The sequence below is a fragment of the Aptenodytes patagonicus genome, chromosome 16 (genome assembly GCF_965638725.1).
Source record: "Aptenodytes patagonicus chromosome 16, bAptPat1.pri.cur, whole genome shotgun sequence".
Lineage (NCBI taxonomy): Eukaryota > Metazoa > Chordata > Aves > Sphenisciformes > Spheniscidae > Aptenodytes > Aptenodytes patagonicus.
Window position 1 is genome coordinate 6,980,962 of NC_134964.1, and position 20,131 is coordinate 7,001,092.

At 43.3% G+C, this 20,131-nt stretch overlaps 1 protein-coding gene across 2 annotated transcripts in view; it reads right to left on the reverse strand.

The window, feature by feature from the left end:
- The window catches only part of RPTOR (regulatory associated protein of MTOR complex 1), a 162,663-nt gene that overhangs the window by 50,570 nt on the left and 91,962 nt on the right, over positions 1-20,131 (reverse strand). For both annotated transcript variants that reach the window (XM_076354136.1, XM_076354135.1), the window contains exons 11-20: positions 19,233-19,334; positions 15,577-15,660; positions 14,004-14,114; positions 8,117-8,191; positions 7,405-7,470; positions 6,568-6,759; positions 5,139-5,279; positions 3,037-3,154; positions 1,469-1,609; positions 859-1,017 (exon numbers count right to left, since the gene is read on the reverse strand). In XM_076354136.1, the coding sequence (XP_076210251.1) occupies positions 859-1,017; positions 1,469-1,609; positions 3,037-3,154; positions 5,139-5,279; positions 6,568-6,759; positions 7,405-7,470; positions 8,117-8,191; positions 14,004-14,114; positions 15,577-15,660; positions 19,233-19,334 (1,189 nt within the window). The remainder of the gene's footprint in view (positions 1-858; positions 1,018-1,468; positions 1,610-3,036; positions 3,155-5,138; positions 5,280-6,567; positions 6,760-7,404; positions 7,471-8,116; positions 8,192-14,003; positions 14,115-15,576; positions 15,661-19,232; positions 19,335-20,131) is intronic.

The window sequence follows — 20,131 nt, forward strand, 5'->3', positions numbered from 1 at the left end:
AGTTTTGTTCGATAAAAGAAATGCAAATAATCCATTACATGCAAATCAGCCATGCACTGCATAAATACAAGTAAAATTTACTTTCCTTCTGTGCTATAGCACTTTGCTCTGCCAAGTTCCGTACATTACCCAGATAGTCAGACACCGGGAGAGAAAGGGACTGTTGAGTGGTGTTAAAAAGTTCAGTGCTGTTACTGATGTTACAGCTGCTTATTCGGGAGGAAATAGTGGAGAGGGGATTGGAGGCAGTGGGATCAGCCATGGAACTTTTTGCACAAATGCGGATTTCTATGAAATACTCAGTCTTTTTGCTTTTAAGACACAGCCTGGGATTTCTTCTTTTTTATGCCCTATTCCAACAACGCACATATAAACCTGCATAGGAAATTAGCTAGGTAAGGCTTCTGTGGATGAGTAACACAAAGTGGCTGTGCTGCATAGAAATACAAGCCACATGAAGAATAACCAGGGGAAGCAGTTAGGGCCAGTGTGCCCAGCTGCTGTGTCCATGGGACAGGGAGTCCTCGCTTTCATTCTCTAGCCAATGAAACTGCAATGGATGTGAAATTCCTGTATACGCTACATTTTTGTGCTCAAATTCCTAACAGGACTGCTGTCTATCGCAGTGAAGCATACAGCTGGAGCCAACAGCTCTCATTTCCAGTCCCTCCACCAGAGCAGGAGGGACTCTGCTCTGCATGTAGCCTAACCAAACACAAGAGTAGGATTTCTAGCATTATGAGAAATTTTGTTGGATTAAGCTCTAGCAGGAGCTAAGATCCAAACTTTCCACAAAAGCTAGTGCAAGCATGTGAAGAAAGGCAACACCAAAGGAAGGGTAGGAGAGCCTTTACTCACCTATTAGTGAATTCAGAGAAGAGTAAGAGCTGACTCGTCTCATCTTGTCAATAGTCTCAAATGACAGGATATACTCTTCATTCTCAGGGCTGCCCAAGGTGCTGCTGGCGCTGCTGCTGGTGCTGAGATTCCCAGGAGAAAATGCAACAGAGCTTCCAGCTGCCAAAAAAACCAAAGGGGGCAGATGCCGAAACACGAACTGGTGAGAGAATAATTTTTACCCAGGTAACAGCCCTTTTCTAAATCCTACAACACTCAATGACGGTGAGGGCAAATCCACAACGTCCCCTTTTAAACACTGAATGTTTAAACACAGAGTAAGCATCAAGGGGTCAGAAATGACTCAGTTAAAAATCCATGTATGTTAGGAAGTTGGAAGGCACCTTTTTAGTCCCCAAACACTCAGAAAAATCAATACTAATGACCAGAAAATTGAAACTAATTATGAGGGGGCTTCTCATCTAAGCCCTTGGAGCTGGCAGCTGGATAATCTGGGCTAAAATGTTAGTTTCAGCTCATGTTGTTTTGCACATTGCATTTCCTAGCTTGCAGGAGAAGGGGGGGGAAGAAGAGGCAAAGAAAAACGAAAGAATTTTGAAATGTCTCTTACATTCTTCATTCAGGCTGAGGTTCTGCAAGGACTTGTTCAGGTTCCTAGCTGTAGTAACTGCTCGGATGTTCCCATAAGAGCTGACGGACCGCAGCCTCGGTGTACATGGACCATCTCGCACTGGTGTCAAACTCCCACCCTCTGTGGATGCAAACCAAAGCGATCATAGCCTTTTGATTATTTCCCAGCAAATACATAACTAAAATACTACCAATATGAACAGAACTTAGTCGTTGCCCCTTAGGCTAAAACAGAATGAGTTACGACAAAGGATCCCCTTGCACACAATCAGCAAGGACCATGCGCCTCTGCTGTTTAGGCTGTGATTTTGTTACATCCAATAAAACCAGGTGAGCCGAGCCTCGCCAGTGCCTGCAGACTACCCAGAGAGGCACGATGACTCTTCTCTCCAGGTCAATGCTGGGCCACTGCCCAGACATTGTGCTAGGACACGCTGCTACAGCAGATGCCATTTAGTAGGCAGCATTTGCAGGCTTCTGTCTGCTTCTGCTCATTAAAAATCCGGTAAATTTTCTCATTAGAAAGAGTTATGAAAATTCTGGTTTCCTGACCAAATTTCAGGCCTGGTTTCAACTCATATTTCAGCCATGACCTGGACACTTATAATTTCCCAAACTTTCTCATTTTTATTCCTGAATATACACACAGTACCACGGCTTCAGAATAGCTATTTTATTTCAGTATAGAGGTGGCTGCATTATGGTGGTAGGGCCAACGCATTCAGTGCATCCTACTTATAAATACTTCAGGATTCTTTTGGATAAGGAAAAGCACTATATAAACTGCATGTAATGTTTATTTCCTGCAGCAAAAAGGACAAATGTGGAGAAGCTTATTTTCCAATATGATTTAGTTATTCAGACAATAGGGAGATTAAACTACTCATTGCAGGGACAGCATATGCTCTTGTCTCCAAGCTTCCGTTGCAACAGTCCCATTATCCTTCAAGATTTCCAATGTACTTAATGTCTAAAGAAAACGTGAGGTTAACAACAATTTCACTAGGGCTTTTCATTCCTCACATAAAGTGATAGACACAACAAAAAGGATGGGACCATAGGCCCAGAGCATAAAGTTCTTCGCTGCTCCTTGTCTGGCGCTTTACAGTAGCAGAGAGTACGGTTGGTTCATTGTTCTGTGGTGAGGTTTCTCATTAGGCCAACATGACACTGAAGTTTCAGGTATAATTTGAGGGGAAAAAAAAAAGGCTGGTAAGCCTGTGTACCGCCTTGACAAATATACTTCAATCTTGACCTGAAGGGAATCCCTTTGAATTTGACAGGGTGTTCAGTCTCTACAACTTGCTGGTGAGCTGTAACTGTGTTTTAGATGGAGGCTCAGCAGAGGATGCATTTCTGCAGTGCAATATATTATCGTGCTAAACAGACATTAGAGCTACCCATGTCACTCAACTTTGTAGCAACTGTGCTGTTTGATAAATCACCACCAGCAAGAATTTCATCGTGTTGGGCAAACTCCTTAAATAAAAGTTCCCAAGCGCTTTCAAGGCTATACGTTTCCTGCCCACACAAACACAAAACCCCTACCTGTGGCAGCTGGAGAAGGGAGAGGGTAATTCTTCTCTTCTTCCATGAACTGCAAGGCAACGGTGCAGAAATTGCTCTCATACTGAACCACCAGGTGACTTAAAGCCACCACCAGCTCCTACGGAAAAAGTAGAAGAAACAGGTATTTCATGGTTACATAGGTCAGAGACAATGGATCAAAGGGAAACACAGAACAATATGGTCATTGTTGGTGATACTATTGGGTGGCCATCCAGACTAATAACTTTCCCTTCACTTCACAGGGATGAACTGAAGAAAGGCAGAACACTCTGTCTCAAATCTAATTCTTCACAAGTCTTTTATACCTGAACAGGCTCCCGCTACTCTTTGATTCTGCCCAATATTGTCAAACTGATGCAGTGTCACAGAAAGTACTAAACTGGCGACTAGCACCCAGCTCCCTCTGCTCCGGTGTGTGCAGCAGTCTCGCCCATGAGAAGCGTGTGTTTTCTGCAGAGCAGCAATGAGCTGTGCCGAGGATCGGTGTCCTCAGCCCTCCATGGCACAGCCTAACCCTCTCCCTGTGCTGCACACATACACACAGAGCAGAGCTCTCGTCCTACAGCCTGTCCTACATTTGCTCTGAGCTGAAGGAAACAGAATCTGACAAGAGGCCCTTGGGGACATGGCTCAGCTCTTCTACAAAGATCCCAGGTGTTTGAATCCTACGCTGAACTGCACAGTCTCATACTGACCCGTAAAGTCAGCAGCTAACATGAGGACGGTGCTGCCTACCTGCACAGGATCATCAGTCCGTTCATTCTCATAGCTGCAACTTGACAACCTGAATTACCGGGGTGGGGAGGGTAGAGAAGGTGAAGTTCAGGCCCTCAATTAGGTACCACTTGCTAGGCACTTGGAAACAGCAAACAGGAGAGGTAGAGAGCTGCTTTGGTTGCTGTTCTCTGTTCAGGGGACTAATCTCCAAAAGAGAGATTTATGAATCTCAAAGAGCATATAGTGCGACATGCATTTCTCTCTTGAATTAAACTGATTAAATGCTGGAACGAGACAACAAAAATTAATCCTCACAACGTTGGTGACAACTGTCAGGGTATTGATGTTCCAGTTAAGTAAACACAAGCATTAGGACACCTAAGTACACCCATCAAGAACAATCCAGAATGTCAAAACCTACTTAATGTATTATTGATGTACAATGGCGCATCAGAAATTGTAATTCTCCAAAACCTGAAGAACTACTTTGTCTGTCATCCGTCCTTGTGGTTTCTAGAAGCAGCAAGATCTTTTTACTGAACAGAGCTCATGTTCTCTCCACAGCACTCTTACTCCCTCTCCTCTTCCTCCCCTAGGACTGCCACATACTCCATGTTTCTAGCAACACATTACTATTTCATTTAAAATCTGAGATCCTGTAATGTAAAATTTTGCAGTCAAAACAGTAATCAACAGAAGAGCATTAGTAGAAGAGTAGCCCAGCAAGAATTCTCGGTGTTTTGTGCACCTGAAAAAGACTTCAGTGTAATTGCTCTCCTTCCTTATCCCTGCCTTCGCATTCTCTTTAAATTAAAAAAACAGGATATAAAAATTCCCACAAAATCCTAAGATTGTTATTCCTATTTCAGACATTTGCTTAGTGGAATACACGAGCTAAGTCAGAGGTCCAGTGTTAAACAGCAGAAACTTCTTGATCTGAACAACAATCTTGTCAACACCTGGACACAATGACATACTACACCTTACTTGTATTATTCCTGTCAGTAGGCTCCTTATTTTGCAGAGTAAATGAAATGTTGTAATAAGTGCATTGAAAAAGGGCAAGTGGATAAAACAGCATCCCAGAACGCTACTGCGTGTGACCACCCTGAGCGTGCAGCGTAAGGCTCAGTGCTGAGTCTTCAGCCACAGCAGTAGGTTGAGCTGCTGTTTCCACTGGTGTCACGCGTGCGTGGTGCTTCTCAGCAGGAACTGAAGTTAAAAGACTTCATGATGAAACAGATACTTCCAAATGAGTCAAATTCATTGAAAAGTCTATTAAATAACGCATGCTCTGATTAGGCATAGCGCAGAACTCATCAGCAGGAATCCACCAAACTTCCGTACCACCAGCCTTTCCGTACCTTTCTAACCATGGGGCTCCCATCATTGATGAGCTGGGCCAACATCATGGCTACATTGTGATCGATGGTGGTGGAGTGATCGGTCCGTTCAGCTGAGTTGCCCACAAATGTTCCCAGTGCAAAGACTGCAGCACAGCGAACCTGAGAGACACAAACATTCATTATTATTTTCCTCTTGTTTCCAGCCCGAAGTTTGCCAGTGGGATATTTTATCCCCACAAATGGCATCTCTGGAAACCTAGACTACTGTGTCAGGTAAATAGTGAGGGCTAAACAGAAGCCCATGGAGAGTAAAAACCAAAACAGATTCAGCAAAGCACTGAGTTTTAAGTATTCACACATGCAGGAGTATATTTAATTTCCCAGAATACTCGATAACCTTCCCATGGGTGATTTTTCCAGTTGATGTTGCCTAGAATATTAATTAACAGGAATAAGGTACACAGGGAGTTACTGTTGGGGTGTGAATCTCTTCAATAAGAGTGCTGAACTACAGTCTTCAGATAAGGGCTTACAGAAAGGTAGAAAACGATGGAAAAAAGAAAAGGAGGAAAGACAGCAGCTCAAATCAGGGTAAACTTTGCCAGATCACACAAAGAACAGAGGGATCAGATGGCTTGGTAATCTTACAGCTTGCCTTGGCAGAGACTGCAAATGGTGGGGATATGGTGCAATCAGCAACTGCAGGATGTGCTTCACAAAGCAGAAACGCTCACTCTGGCTTCTCAGAGAGAGGTGCGGGTGTGCCGTAAGGACAGTCAACCCGACCTCCGCACAAACGCTGCCTATAAAATGGGGGAAAGATGGGGCCAGAGAAAGGAGGTGGAGGATGCAGGACAGAAAGACTGAATGTAAAGGGGAATCTAATCTTTAATCACTGCACGTTAGCAATGGTGTTTATCTCCAGGCTTACTTCTCCCACATGCGATGTAATTTCACTGGGGTCTGACAGGCTCTGTCAATCATAGTCAGGCTCTGCACAAGAATCGCTTCTCTCTTGGCGAGTTTGTCACAAAGGTAAAACACATTCAATTAAAGATGTATTTTCACACACACCAGGAGGAGAACAGTTTTCATACTCGGCCAAAAAGACCAGAGGGTTTTTTGCAACACACGCTGCGTTTTGGGACCACATTTTTAACAAGCTTCTGATGTACAAGTAAGCAAAACCCATGGTTTTTGCTAACTCCGGTGCCAAGATTCCAGGGCTTTCAGGCTGTATGAACTCCCCCCCTGCATTTCTTTGGTTACTTCTCTTGCAGGGCTTGGATGATTTGCACCACCTTGAAGAAACAGCAATAAGATCTTTCTCTGAACCAGACACAATCATAAAGCTCTTGAAGGCCTTGGGTTTTTTAAGTATTTCTGTAGCCCTCTGCCAGAATTCTGACAATTCAACTGACGTTTATTTAAAAAGTTGAATTTTTACCTCTGGAATTGGATCCGAGAGGAGACTGTAGAGCTTTTCATGAGCGCTGTCTCTCACACCACACCACCTGGCTGAGTCAAAGTTCTGCCAAATACGTCCTAAACAAATGGCCACCCACTGACGCAGAAGAGGATGCGGATCATTTAACTGCTCCAGGCAAATAGCAATCAGGTTTCCTTGAAGGCAAGCTTCCTAAAACACAAATCAATGCAATTTATTTTGGATGACAGCTTCCCACCTCATCATCAAAAAAGAAGATTATTTCTGAAATAGACAGGAAATCAAGAGAAAATAATTATTCGGTGGTTATATACTGATTTTGTTATAAAATACCATTTGGAAGCAGCATGAAGGGAAGGTCAACTACATGCTGTTATAGCTAGTTAAATAGTTGAGCATTAGAAACACTTCCTGTAATGCATAAAGCCTGTTTTTTCCTCATTGGAAATACTCCTTGCACCTGTCAGAGCCCCAAGGTTTATGGCTCATTCCACATACCCTTCCCAAGAACTTTATCACAGCCATCAAGTTTCCACTTGACAGGAACTAGGCACTATTTCTTTAATAGCATGTCAGTGTGCTGCCTGGAGGGGTAGTTGTCGAGTGACTTGTGTCCTTAACCTCCACTTCCAGGTGCCAGGTACATAATGTGTTTGTCACACCTCCAGGTCAATTTTTCTTTTAATCCACACAAAAATAACGTAAAGCAATCTTCAATTTCAGTTTTCCAGTTCAGGGTTGTGCTTTAATGCAAGCCAGGACACTTTTATCAAAGTGAAGGCACAATGCAGAGAAGAGGTAGGAGAGAATGAAAGGAAAAAGGATGTTAGGACTCACCTGTCCAGTGTTGTAGTTGTTAACAATTACAGCCAGGATAAAAGCAGTCATTGTCCTGTGTTCAGCCTTAAAGCAACAGACAACTAATAGTTATCTAGAAAACAGGTCAGAGAACAACTATATCCCATGCTTTCTGAAACACAAGATTATTCTAAGTGCAGTTTGTATCACATCAGAAGAACAAGAGAAGGGAAAGAAAGCTAGAATTTTCTTGTCATCCAGTCCTGTCACTAGTTACACCTGAGACACTTCATCAGACTGCCAATACGATCCTCCCAACCAACCTCCGTATATTGCTCCGGAGGAGGCATACAAATACCTATTTACAGGAAGCCACAAAAAAAAACTTTTGCAGAGGGAATTATGTAAGTTACAGCGCAATTAGGCTGCCTCTGCACCCAGCCCCCAGGAGCCCCCAGCTCCCATCGTCACCACTGCGTAACATGCGCCTATATAACTTCAAACAAGTTTGCAAAGTCTTGTTTGGTTTGGCTGTCTCTATCACGCAACCTGGCAGGACCATTTTTAACTCCCCTGGTCACTGACTCCACAGCTCAGCAATGTCTCTCTCCAGTAGAGCAGTGGGTGTCACAGGAGATGGAGGTGGGAGGCAGTCCTACGTTAGCACCAACTGCATCAGAACAGCGACAGATAAGCTAAGACAAGCTAAGCAAATGCTAGAAGAGTCTGAATAAAGATGACTTGTCCTTACTGGCATATAAGGATCTGCCAAAACTGAAAGGAAATACTTGTGGCCGTTGTCCTTCACAAGGTCAGCTTGGCACGACTGAAAAATGAGACAGAGACAAGGAAAAACACAATGAGTACAATAACATAAAAATACTTTTTCCTCCGATGATGTGTGAATATTTCATGTCTTAAACATTTTTCTCAAATCTCATTTTCATTTGAGAAGCAAAATAAAGCACAAGCCCTCCATCGGGGCCACAACCAAACATCCCTGCAGCAGAAGGGGCGACAGGGAAGAGCAGGTCTAAAGCAAGGAACCCTGTGCCACCCTCCAACATGACAGAAACAGTAGCTGAAAATGTGACCTCCTGCTTAGGAGAAGAGTTAAATTTGACATCTCTGTCCCACATTAAATCTTCACCACTTCTTAAGAGCCATGAAAGGCAAAACTGAGGAGGGATCTAATTTTTTTTTTTTTTACATTTAACAGAACAAAAATTACGTTAAGATTAGATCTTCTAAAAGCCCCTAGTCTAATTCTTCACTTGATTTCCAATCCCATGTCAAGGCTATTAGCTTACCACAGATCAGGTTTGCTGATAATTGCTGCTCACTATCTTCTAGTTGTACAGTTAGATATCTACGTAACTAGTGTAAAATCCTGGTCAAATCTGTAACGTTCCCCAGGCAGGGCGTAAGTGCCCTGACCTTTCCTTTTAGAGGACATTATGGTCACACACTAGCTACCAAGACTCAAGCAGCAGCTTGTGCTGCATGTTCAGACGTAGGTGGGCACTCCTGGCTGCCAAGCATGTGGCTGTTGCAGATGCTTTTGGGGTCCCTCCTCTTCCCCCCAGCTGCCCACCCGGTCTTACCCACAGACAGGACTGCAGAGCTAAGGAAGTTTTTGGGTGAGTGTGGTGTGTGACCCTTCTTTAATAAAAGTAGGGCCCCCTTCCCCATGATTACGGAAGGTGCACTTTGATAGCACAGTCCTCCCCGGTTCTTTCTGTACCGCTGTAGCTGATTTTCCAGCTCAGCCCGGCAGCCAGGATGTGAGAGTGTGTGTCTTGTGAATGTTAAAGTACCATCTTCCACAAGCAGGATGACTCCTGGAGACTGCCGCACGCAAGAAACCTAGCACATGTTTCTCTTACAGCGACCCACGTAACTGAGCAATTACCAGTAAATCTGTAAGGGTGGGGGGGCGGAGGAGGAATTATTAATTCTTTATATATTCATTCTTTATATTCCGTCCAATCCCCCGCCTAGGCAGGACTAGATTTTGACAAGAAGATTTCAACTCATCTACACAAACGAGACTAATCGCTGTACTAGTTGGTCAAGTGCTAACGTGTATTAAATCGGTACAACAGTAGCATGTAGTAGCACGATCTCCTACTACACACAATCAAAACTGCAGAGCAACTCCGCTGTCTTTAAAAGCCTGTAAGGAGAATACTGCAGTGAAGCACATGGCGTACACCATGTTTTTGCTAACGTACCAACTCAGGCTTCAGGTTGACATATTAGGGTCAAACCGAAAGAATACATACTACGAAAGTGAAAATTTAAGGGAGGAAATACTGACTTGGCAATCAGTTTCCCCCGTGACTGTGGTTCTATTGTACGCTTCATGCCAGAGACAGGATCATGTATTTTTTATCAGGCGTAGAAGGTGAAGGAGGGAACTAATTGCTGAAAGGAGAGGGGATGGCAAGACAGAGATGCAAGAGAATATTTTATTACTGAAGGGAGTAAAGACGCTGTTTTTGGCAGACCAAAGAGCAGAGGGAATGGACTGATGCCAGGCTGCAGCTACAAGAGGCTTTCCTGACTTCTGTGTAATGCTGCACAAAAAACAGGCTTCCTTTTTCCCCCCCTTTTTCACTCTCAAGTGTGAATACTTTCTGTTCCTTACAAAAAACAATCTCTTTGCTATAATGTAGGCAAACAGACACCAATAAAGAGAAGGCTGCCCATCTTCACACTACATTTATTGTGCTGCCACTGTTACTCAAATACCTGAGGCTCGAGGGAGGGAGGCAACGTCTATAAAGCCAGCACACTTGCTCAAACCCTCTCCCTGCTTAGATCCTGTGAGCAATATGGAAAGCCAGCATCAGGAATACCTCCTCCTCAAAGAATAAGCAGCTACACTTGTGAATAATAACACAACATGACCAAAACAAGCTGCAGGCTTGGTGTGAAAGTTCAGAACTTACATAAAATATAAAGTTTCCAGTGCTGGGGAGGGACTAGAGCACAGATCTCCTCTTTCTCCTTAATATAACATATGTGCTATGTAACTTATCCCTCAAAATCTCACAAGTTCCTGGAACACAGCAGCACTGCCACAGCTCAGGGGTGTCCTGGGTGACCGCGCTGGTCAGCGAACCCTCACCCCCCAGGGGGGTAGCTTTACCAAATTATCCTCAGGGAACACTTAACTTGAATATTTGTTTTAATCGTAAGATGAGAAACGGTAGTCACAATCCTGCTAACAAAGGACACATCTGGAAAGTAAGCATACTATTTATGTCACTTCATTGCTTTAAAAAGTATGAGAAATGTTTGTTTTCTATTGTCTTCAGTCAATTCTTTGGAGTGGTAAGATCCCTTTTTCACTGTCCCACTTTAATAGTATTCACATTTTCAGTACTGTTTAATGCGTAGGTTTTTTTGGTCTTGCTTAAATTCCTGATCATAATCCTTATTACAGGTGGGGGGATTTTTTTTTCCCTTTAAATTCAAGTATTTAAGATTTAGAAGGTGCTTGTTTACCAAACATTATCAATGTAGCATGTAGTGAATTCTTGACCTAAACTGTATTTGCAAGTGTTATAGCCATCTCCACGTGGCAGCACACAACGCTACTCCTACACCAACCTATACCTGCCAGATACCTACAGTAGGCAACTTTGAACCATCACTTGCTATGCAGCTCTGCAGATGGATTGTCTAGAAATACTCCAGCAGGCTTCAGGCAGAGATGACTAGAGTCCTCAATGAATATCCTATGAAAAATCATCTGATTATACATGGAGTTAAAGCAGATTAATCTAAATATTCCAATGTTTATTAGGGACACCTATATATCACACACAAACAATTCTGTCTGAGGTGCAATGTTTCTATAATACCGTTGATTTATCCTGCAATTTTTATAACAAAACACAATTCTTCACAGCATACCATGCTTACTGAAGATACTGTCTGAATGGACACATGGCATACTACACTGCTGTCTCATGTCAGAACACCTTCCTTTTGCCTCCCTGCCCAAAGAGAGGGAGGGACCAGAACAGAAATATTATCTTAGCAGGATATTCTGCTCTCCAGGGCACTAGCAAGTCTTATATAACTTGTTCTCAGTCACATGCAAATGCAAAGAGGAATGAGCAACCAGCTGAACTCCAGTCCTAATGAAAGTAATTTCATCAGCTACAGTCTCCTGAAACCAAATAAAATACACGTACAGGGGACGGCAGATGAAGGAGAGAGACAGCACCGTACAATTATTGCAAGGATAAAGATTATCTGGCAGAATGTTTGAAAATAAACATGCTCTCACATGCTAGGGCAATGGCTTCTGCCTGGATGATGGAGGTAGCACCCACTCGAACCAGAGCCGAGCCAGGTAGAAGCATGCCCAGCGCAGGCAGAGGATCACACCCTCAGACCCACACACCCGCCCCACGCACAGCATTAACGCTACAGCGATTCCATGCAGCCTAACAATTAATTACTGCGTCTACCCTTCGGTCAGCATCTCCTGACTGCCTGCCTTCATACTCACAGAGCATGCCCCTGCAGTTGTCATCCCCCTCCAAATCTTATAAAAGGCCATCTCTGAGAAAACGATGCCGACACGCAGCGTAGCGTGCTCTCCACAGCTCAGACAGGTCATAAGCTGCTGCATCACTGGATCAACCAAAACACTAAAAGGCCGTCTCTCTCACCCTGGAGCATGCAGATACCTGTCTGGTGGTTTGTTTAGATAGATTTACCCTCTGGAAATGCAGAGGGTAGGGGAAGCGGAGCAGGCTGTAGCGTTAGAGAACTTGGAATCCACACAACATGCACGCTGCGATACTGGTTTTTGTTAAACTTTGTTTGAAACTGAGTTTGTTTCAAACATACGTGGCTAAACCTGGTGTCAGCAGAGGAGGGAAAAGACATGTCTGTATTGATATGTAGCATATAACAAAAAAGTATTCTTTTAGCTTCTGATATGACAACATATTTGTTCCCATTATGGTGCGACAACTCAAGCCACCGCCTGTCCCCTCCCTCGGCAGCATTCACTGCGCTTTCCTGCTGAAGTTGCCCTCTCCTCCCTTCTCACTCGCACCACTTGTTTGTGGAGCTAGTGAGCGAAACAGCGGAAAGAAATCGTAATACAAAATTTAAGAGTACTTTTGCTGTTGTTTTGTTTTAAAGCACGGCCTACCAAAGGAGTGGGGCAATAAAATAGAGCATGGGAGCAATACTGATGGCGTCAGGAGAGGATAAGGGGGAAAGAGCCCTCTCAGACTGACTTCACCACCAGAGAAAGTAAAGAATGGCACGACAGTCTGTGTAAATTATACATGAGCCTACTCTGAAACGTACCTGGGGCTGAAGTGTCAGCCATGGAGAGGCATGCATCAAAAATAAGCTTTTCAAGAGTAGCTTTAAGATGAACAGTTTTCATTTTCTTTGCTTTCCAAAATCCTCTTAGGATGTTAATGAAAATATATTTATAAAACTAAACCTGACAATGCTAGATCAACAGTGGGGAAAAATTCCAGCAAATTCAATATTATTCTCCATACTGAACTGGAAGAGATATAACAAAAATAACCCCCCAAATAGGCAAGATCCAACTTCCACAAGCAGTTCAGACAATTTCATATCGGCTTATAATCGTGCCTGCAATTAACTGTGTGCACCATTCCTAATAATTTTACATTGCTCAACTAATTGCACCCACAAACCACGGAGTCATATATATGACTATACAAATTTATGTACAATTACTTATCTGCTTAATTAATTAAGAAAAACCACACAAACCAGAGCTCTGGTTAAGGCCATCTTTAAAAATCAGGGCTCAGTTTTTAAACCTTATCCCTAAAGGCGCGAAAATATTGTAGAGAAGATCAGAATCATGGACCCATGACAGGAGTAACCTCTCTTCTGTGGGGGGCAAATACTTCTATGGCAACCATCTTCAATGCACCAGCACCTGCATTAGACTTGGCGCAGGACTTACAAGTTAAAGTCACCAAAAATTACCTTTGCTTTATTTCTAGAAAAATTCTGTGTCTGAAGACTACCCACAGCCTGTTTTGACAACTGACAGGAATGGTCTTGAACAAAACAAGTTTGATAACAACCTAAAGTGAACAAATTGAGGGAGGCTATGAGTGTGTGCACCTGTGCTCTCACCTGGGAATATGTGACAGAAGATATGAGCGGATTTTAAGACCCTTCAGCAAGCAAAGCAATATCTTCCCCAATAAAGATGCAATCAGTGAGATCTGGTGGCTTTTACCTAGAGAACCTACACCCTAGAACCAAAGGGGAACTAGGAACTGTGAGATGGTAATGTGACGTTGCAGCACTAATAGACAGAGCAAACCTGCTTTCATCCCGTGCAGGTATGAGGAGGTGGGCAGCCAACCCACCCCGTGTCAGCACCTTAATGGCGGTTTCTCATTCACAAAGTTTCAGAAGTTAGCTTTCATACAAGTCAAATAAATTAATGAGATAATATGCTGGTCTCCAGAGAATACAGTGTCTTTTTGAAGTACCTCAGGAGAAAGTCTCAAGTCTAATGCAACTGGATAAAGCAAACCGGGGGCGGGGGGGAAAAGGCACGTTGCTAAAACCCAAAAGAAACAGCCAAGTTCAGAAGTACTCACACTGTCCACTGCCAGAATTTTGGCCCAGATGAAGACAAGGAGTGGTCTCAGCTCGCGAGCTGAACTTTGAAGTAGCTTCAGCACATACGGGAAAATGCCAACAGACAGGGCCTGGGGAGCCAGAGAGAAGAGCAAACCCTTGTGAACGGCTCAGCTTTACTGCAGAGGCAGCACCGTGCAGGTGCAGGACTGAGCGCTCTGCGAAGATGCAGCATATTTAACGACAGAGATGAGAAATCTGGTAGAAAACAATTTCATACACTTCTAGTAAAGAGGGGATCCCTGTGTATTTGTCTATTGCTCATTTTAATCTTGGATGTCACCAGATATTTTCAGACTCATTTGGTCCATGGAGACTCCGAGTTAATCTAGCACTAGCTTTTACTCGTTACAGCCTGCGCTATTTTATGCTTCATGATACGTTGCGCTCTCCTCAGATGGGGCCATTTGCTCTCACAAGTAAACATATTGCAAAAGCTCAATAATTACAGGCTTCCCACTGGAAATTAAATAGGCCTCTCGCCTGACGCAGACGTTTTACCAAGCCTTTTCCGTGGGATCAGAGACTATGCTCACAGGAGGACATGCAACACTTTAAATCTCTGAGAATCCCACCGTGATTGCAGATACCCTTCCCAAAGCACAATGTAAAGGAAACGTATGGTGAGGGATTGCGCTTGCGGCGCTGGGCTCCCGGCGGGTTACCACCCACACAACCCGGCACCAGCTGAGCATCACCCGGTGATACGGCCAACGAGGTTTATAAAGCACGTAATAGCCAGAGCAAAGGCCACTGTGGCTGACCTGCAGCTACGTTTTGATCCTCAAAGAATTTTATAATCCAGAGGTCTTAAAATCACCTTTAATGCATACTTTCTTCCTACCACTGAGGGCTAAGCTCTCTGCGAAGGCATGCAGAAGGGAGTCTTGGCTGAGATGAAGGAAGAAGGTAAAGAAAACCACTAAAAAAGTCCCATCATTGAGCTATTCCACGGCCAGCTGGTGGTTCGTCTCATCACTTTTATCAACAGATAGCTCCATTTACAAGAGTATTTTAAACTGCTCCTCTGTTTAATTCTTATTTATTATCCGCACTGTGCTAGCCACTTTCCAAAATGCAGAAGGCAGCTGCCACCTTCTCAGAAGAGCTTATAAAATCCAGAAACCAAATAGATAAAGGGAGAGAAGAAAATGATGGAGCCAGTAAGCTGAGAGAACAGATGATAAACGTGCTGGTTTTTTGTTATTTATTTTACATGACAAACCTTCTTATTTGTCCCAGATATTTTCTCCTGTTTTGTCCCTTACAATATTTTACACTAAAACTATTCCCAAGGAACTCCTCTTTGTTGTAATGCAAACAAACAGCTATTCGGCCTTTTTGATTAATACAAACCACTTTTCTTTTAGGGATGCTTGCTTCATTTCACACACATGAACACATGAAACACTGATCATTTGTCAAATCTGCGGAATATCTTCCACATCTTCCTTCCATAAATCATAATTTGTATTTATCGCCTGTACTGAGATAAACTAGACTTTTACAAGACAATATGCAACATCCACGCACCAAGCTAACTGCCCAGGGACCCAGGTCCAAAAATCTTCCCAGCAAATCAAGAGCTCGCAGCCGATGTACCTGGCTCAGCAGCACCTGCAGAGGAGAGGAATAACGGTTATTGCTAAAAAGAACAAAAATCCTTGTGACTGCAGAGCAAATGTAAGAGGACCTCAGGATCATTATGCAACTTTGAACAAACTGATGGTCTGAACGAAAAAGCTGGAAGACAAGCCCTGCCTGCTGAAAACTTTCACCCCACTGAACAGCGTCACCAATGGGTTGCTGCCCCTCCTGATAATGCTCTCCTTCGTGAAGTTTCTGCAGACACTTACAGGCATTTTCCTAGGCATGCAGTTATCCTCAGTCTCCACATCATTGCTCCACTTGTTCTCTCTGCTAATTTTTCTCTCAAGCGCAGTGGTTCTTATGCAGCATAGCTCTGCTAGATGGAAGCAGCCCCTATGGATTTCAAATATTCTCATCATACCACCTGCCTTTCCCCAATAAAGCGGGAACACGATTGTATCTGCAGGAAGGATTCAAAGGTGAGCAAAAGGCCCAGCCTCCCATTACTCAAAACAGCTCAGAAACAGAAAAAGAGGCTTTGCTTTCCTTGGCAAATCGATGAGAGAGACTTAAGAGGGAAGCAAAAGGTCACATTAGTCGTTAATAAAAATCTCATTAAAACAGAGTCTGACAACGATAATGAGGTGGTAGTTTACTGGCTTATACCTACCCTGGTGTGAAATATTAACAGACAGACTTTCAGTTCTTAATCTCCTTAACAGATGTAAGATATTGGAATGCAACGTTTAATCCTCAGTTTAAATTGAGTAACATCCCTCAGCATGGGTCTCAGCGAAAGAGACTCGTTGATTTAGCTCCCCAATTCCATCCCTTTCTCAGTGTTTTTCCACACTGCATAGTCAAATTAAATTATTTTTCATGTTTAATATTGAAGAATAACTAAATTACTTGGCTCATGTCTCATACTATGGACGACTGATACTAGATACTGAAGTTGTGCAGAGAAATTCCAGCAGAAAAACGTGGTTACAAGGGAGAGTGTGTTTCACCTCTGAATATCGGAGCTGAGATCTCAAGACAGGTCGTAAGAGAAAGGATTTTGTTCATCCTGCCCTAGCTGGCACCAGCCTATTCAATAAACTTACTACAGAACTTGGCACGATTAACAACGTGCTTTAAAGATGCCCAGCACAAGAGTAACAGGGGCAGCTGTGTGAGATTAAAGCAGTAATAGAAACCAGGGTATGGTAGAAGCTGGGGCAGCTGAAACAACAGACAGGAACATGTTAGGTGCTGGGTGCTTACGCAGACATGGGAGGCATACAAATTTGACAATGCTGTTATTATCTGACCTTCAGAAAAAACCCAAGTAAATCCACAAACTCTGTCATAGCTGGGGAAAAAAAAAGGATGATAATTGAAAAGGATTTCCAGGTGAAGATGCAAAACCACATCTCAACACTGCCAGCATCCCACAAGAACCTTTAACCAAATCAAATTGTGTCTTATTTTAAAAGCTCCATTTCATTATTTTCAAAACCAAAAGAAGCCATCAATCTCTCTCTCAGGTTTTTATATTCCCACTTCCCAAATGGATTTGCACAATAACCTGAAGCCAAAACTGACACAAATTCTAGAGACTTGGATGAGGATGTGAGGAGCCTATGCACGATTTATGAACTTTTAGTGAAATTACAAAATTGCTACACTGTGCCACTATATGCACACAGCACTGCATCGCATCCCTCCCTGACATTTGTCCATCATTATTCCTAAACAGAAGACAGGGAAGCTAATTATGTCCACACATGCAAGTTAGAGATTAACCAGGACAAAAGAGGATGATTTAGAAGTAACAGTCCACATTTTAGCAGGAATCTCCTAACAAATGCAAGATGGTAGAAGGGGACTGCAGCAGTGGTCTCCCCAGGGCTTTCTGCGGAGTAAGTGCTGCTCTTGTCTATGTGCACTGGAGATCGCATGGCAGGAGGTACCTCCACAAGGATCAAGCATCTGCTACTCATGCTCGTTCAGGCTGCGCGTATGCTAACTTCTCCTTGATGACTTCTCTCTCCTCTGCACCAGGAAGCCACCTGTGTCCAATCTGCCCCATGCACAGCAAGAATTCAAAACGGAAAGCAACTTCTTGAAGTCAATAAAAGACCATTTACAAAGGACCGTCTCCCTGTCCTTGACAAATCCAAGCTTTGCATGGCTGGCATCGTGCCCCTGGCACTCAAATACATTCTTTCCCCAGGGGCACATCTAAAATGGGAAAACAGAACCAACCTTTGTTAGGCTACAGCAGCGTAGTCTAAGTGCTCCCAAGGGGTCAAAGCAAAAAGACACTCAAAAGGGGTCTGAAATGCACTTCCTTCCCTCTCTTCATCAGTTGGTTTCTGATTCAAAGTACCTCAAACCTGTTAACAAGCAATCTTATTCCACTATACAATTAATATGCTTTAATTATAAGAATAATTACATTGCCCTAGCTCATTTTTGCTCCAGGAAGGAAAGCAGGTTCCTTTGCCAGGTGACCTCTCAATTCCACTGCAAGGTTAAGCTACCTGCAGAGCCCTCTGGTGCCAAATAATTCAGTGGAAAGCAGCAAAGTTGGTGCTAGAATAGAAGCCTGCCTTCCCCCATTGCAGTGACAGAGATAAACCATACATCTGATTATCCAACTGATCTCTCAAGGCTTGGGAGGCTAAGGGAAATTAAGAATTGGTCTTACAGAGACTGATGGTGCTGTCAGTCAGAAAACAAGCTGGTAGCTAACAGAGGGAAGGTGAGTCTTCTCACATTTAGTGAAAGAAATCACATATCCTTGTACAAGTGACTGGAACCTTCTTCCTTTAAACAGAAAAACTTCTGCTGTCTGGTAGAGAAGAAACCACAGCTACTTTGACAAGGGTTTATATTTCTGTCAATACAAACTCCTGGGGAGGAGAGGGCAAGAGCAGATGACAATTTTAACATGTGCCTTGCCATAAAATATTATTTGAAATGAGGTGTTATGTTTCTCCTAGATTTACTTCTCCTTTATACATATGAATTTTGTCTAGTCTGAGCAAATGCTTATGACCAGAACTCTACATTCCTTCCAGGCATGGTCTTCAGAGACTTGTTTCTATGTTCTTGCAGCAAAATTTCATGATCACATTAAAGGGAACACTTTCCAGGCTGTACCAGACAGATAAAAAAGCCATTTCCAAACTATTTACATTGCAGTAACTTCCACTTGCTGAAAACAGAGAGAAGATGAAGCCTCTGCCTGACAGAGCTGGCATGTAAGAGGAGATACTACAGGAGAAAACAACAAAGATGTGCTACTCTGTGAAGAAGTCTTGCTACTTCAGAGCAAAAGAGGAGGCAGCAGAGCCGGATACTGTTGAAATGGACTATAACAGGAAGCTTTGCTCAACAGAGGGTGAAGGTATGGGGGAAGAAAAGCACTTTGTCTTCATCTGCACAGGTCTAGCAAACATGCAATCAGCTCTAATTAATCCTGAAGGAGCCCACATAATTTAAGTACCCAAATGCCATCTGCTCGATAGCGCAGCACTCAGCAGGCAGGGAGAGACACGCACAAACACACCGTGTCAGCTGTGGCCGAGCCCCCTGCCCCAGCCGCTCACCTGCAGGACGATGGGGAGCTGCTCCGGGGGGTTGCGGTTCTCCACACCCATGGTCAGCCACACCTGGAAAGCCGTCAGCTGCTCCGCAAAGAAGGGACTGTGCTGTTGGAGCAAGAAGAGGAATGCAAGGTTGGTTTTTAAAAAAAAAAAAACAACAAAAAACCCACGTGAAACAACTAGTTTTGGCACCTATGGATTCGCAATTTATTGTTTCCAAAAACGATTCTTTTTAATTGGCAAACGTTTGTTTGGGGGTTTTTTAATGTATAAAAATTGTCCAAAGACTGACCAGATACAATTCCCTTTAAATATGCTGGCATTCTCTAGTGTAAGTGTTTGAAAAAAGGAGAAGGAAAGAGTAGAGAAACAGGAAAAGATATCACAAAAGGTCTTAGGGAAATCTGGTTAATCTTTTCCACATGAGAAGCAGATAGAACAGAGTGGGTTTATCTGCTCTGCAGGGGTAGTTTCACTCCTGTAGCAGCACAGAGCACTACCTCTGCCCAGTCCACAGTGAATACAATCCAGCAACAACAAAAAAATATGTCCATCCACATCTCGGTCTTCCCTGGCTGCCATAAACCCCTCCTACAAACAGGCGGCCATTCAGATGTGCTGGTTTGGGCTGTAAGAAGGCTGCCTCCTATTTATCAGTTTTTTAATTCAAGCCTTTTATTTAGCTATCCATCACTTCTGACACCTATAACACAGTAAAAGGACTTCATATAGGCAAACAAAAATCAGAAAATTTACTTAAGATATTGAATCCACTAATGTAATTAGAGATATCCTGGTAGCGTGGGTAAATGAGCATGAAAACAACATGCAGAGTGCTACAGTATTGAATAGACTTTACACTAGTGCCCTAATAAAGATATGAGGGGTGGGGTGAACTCCCA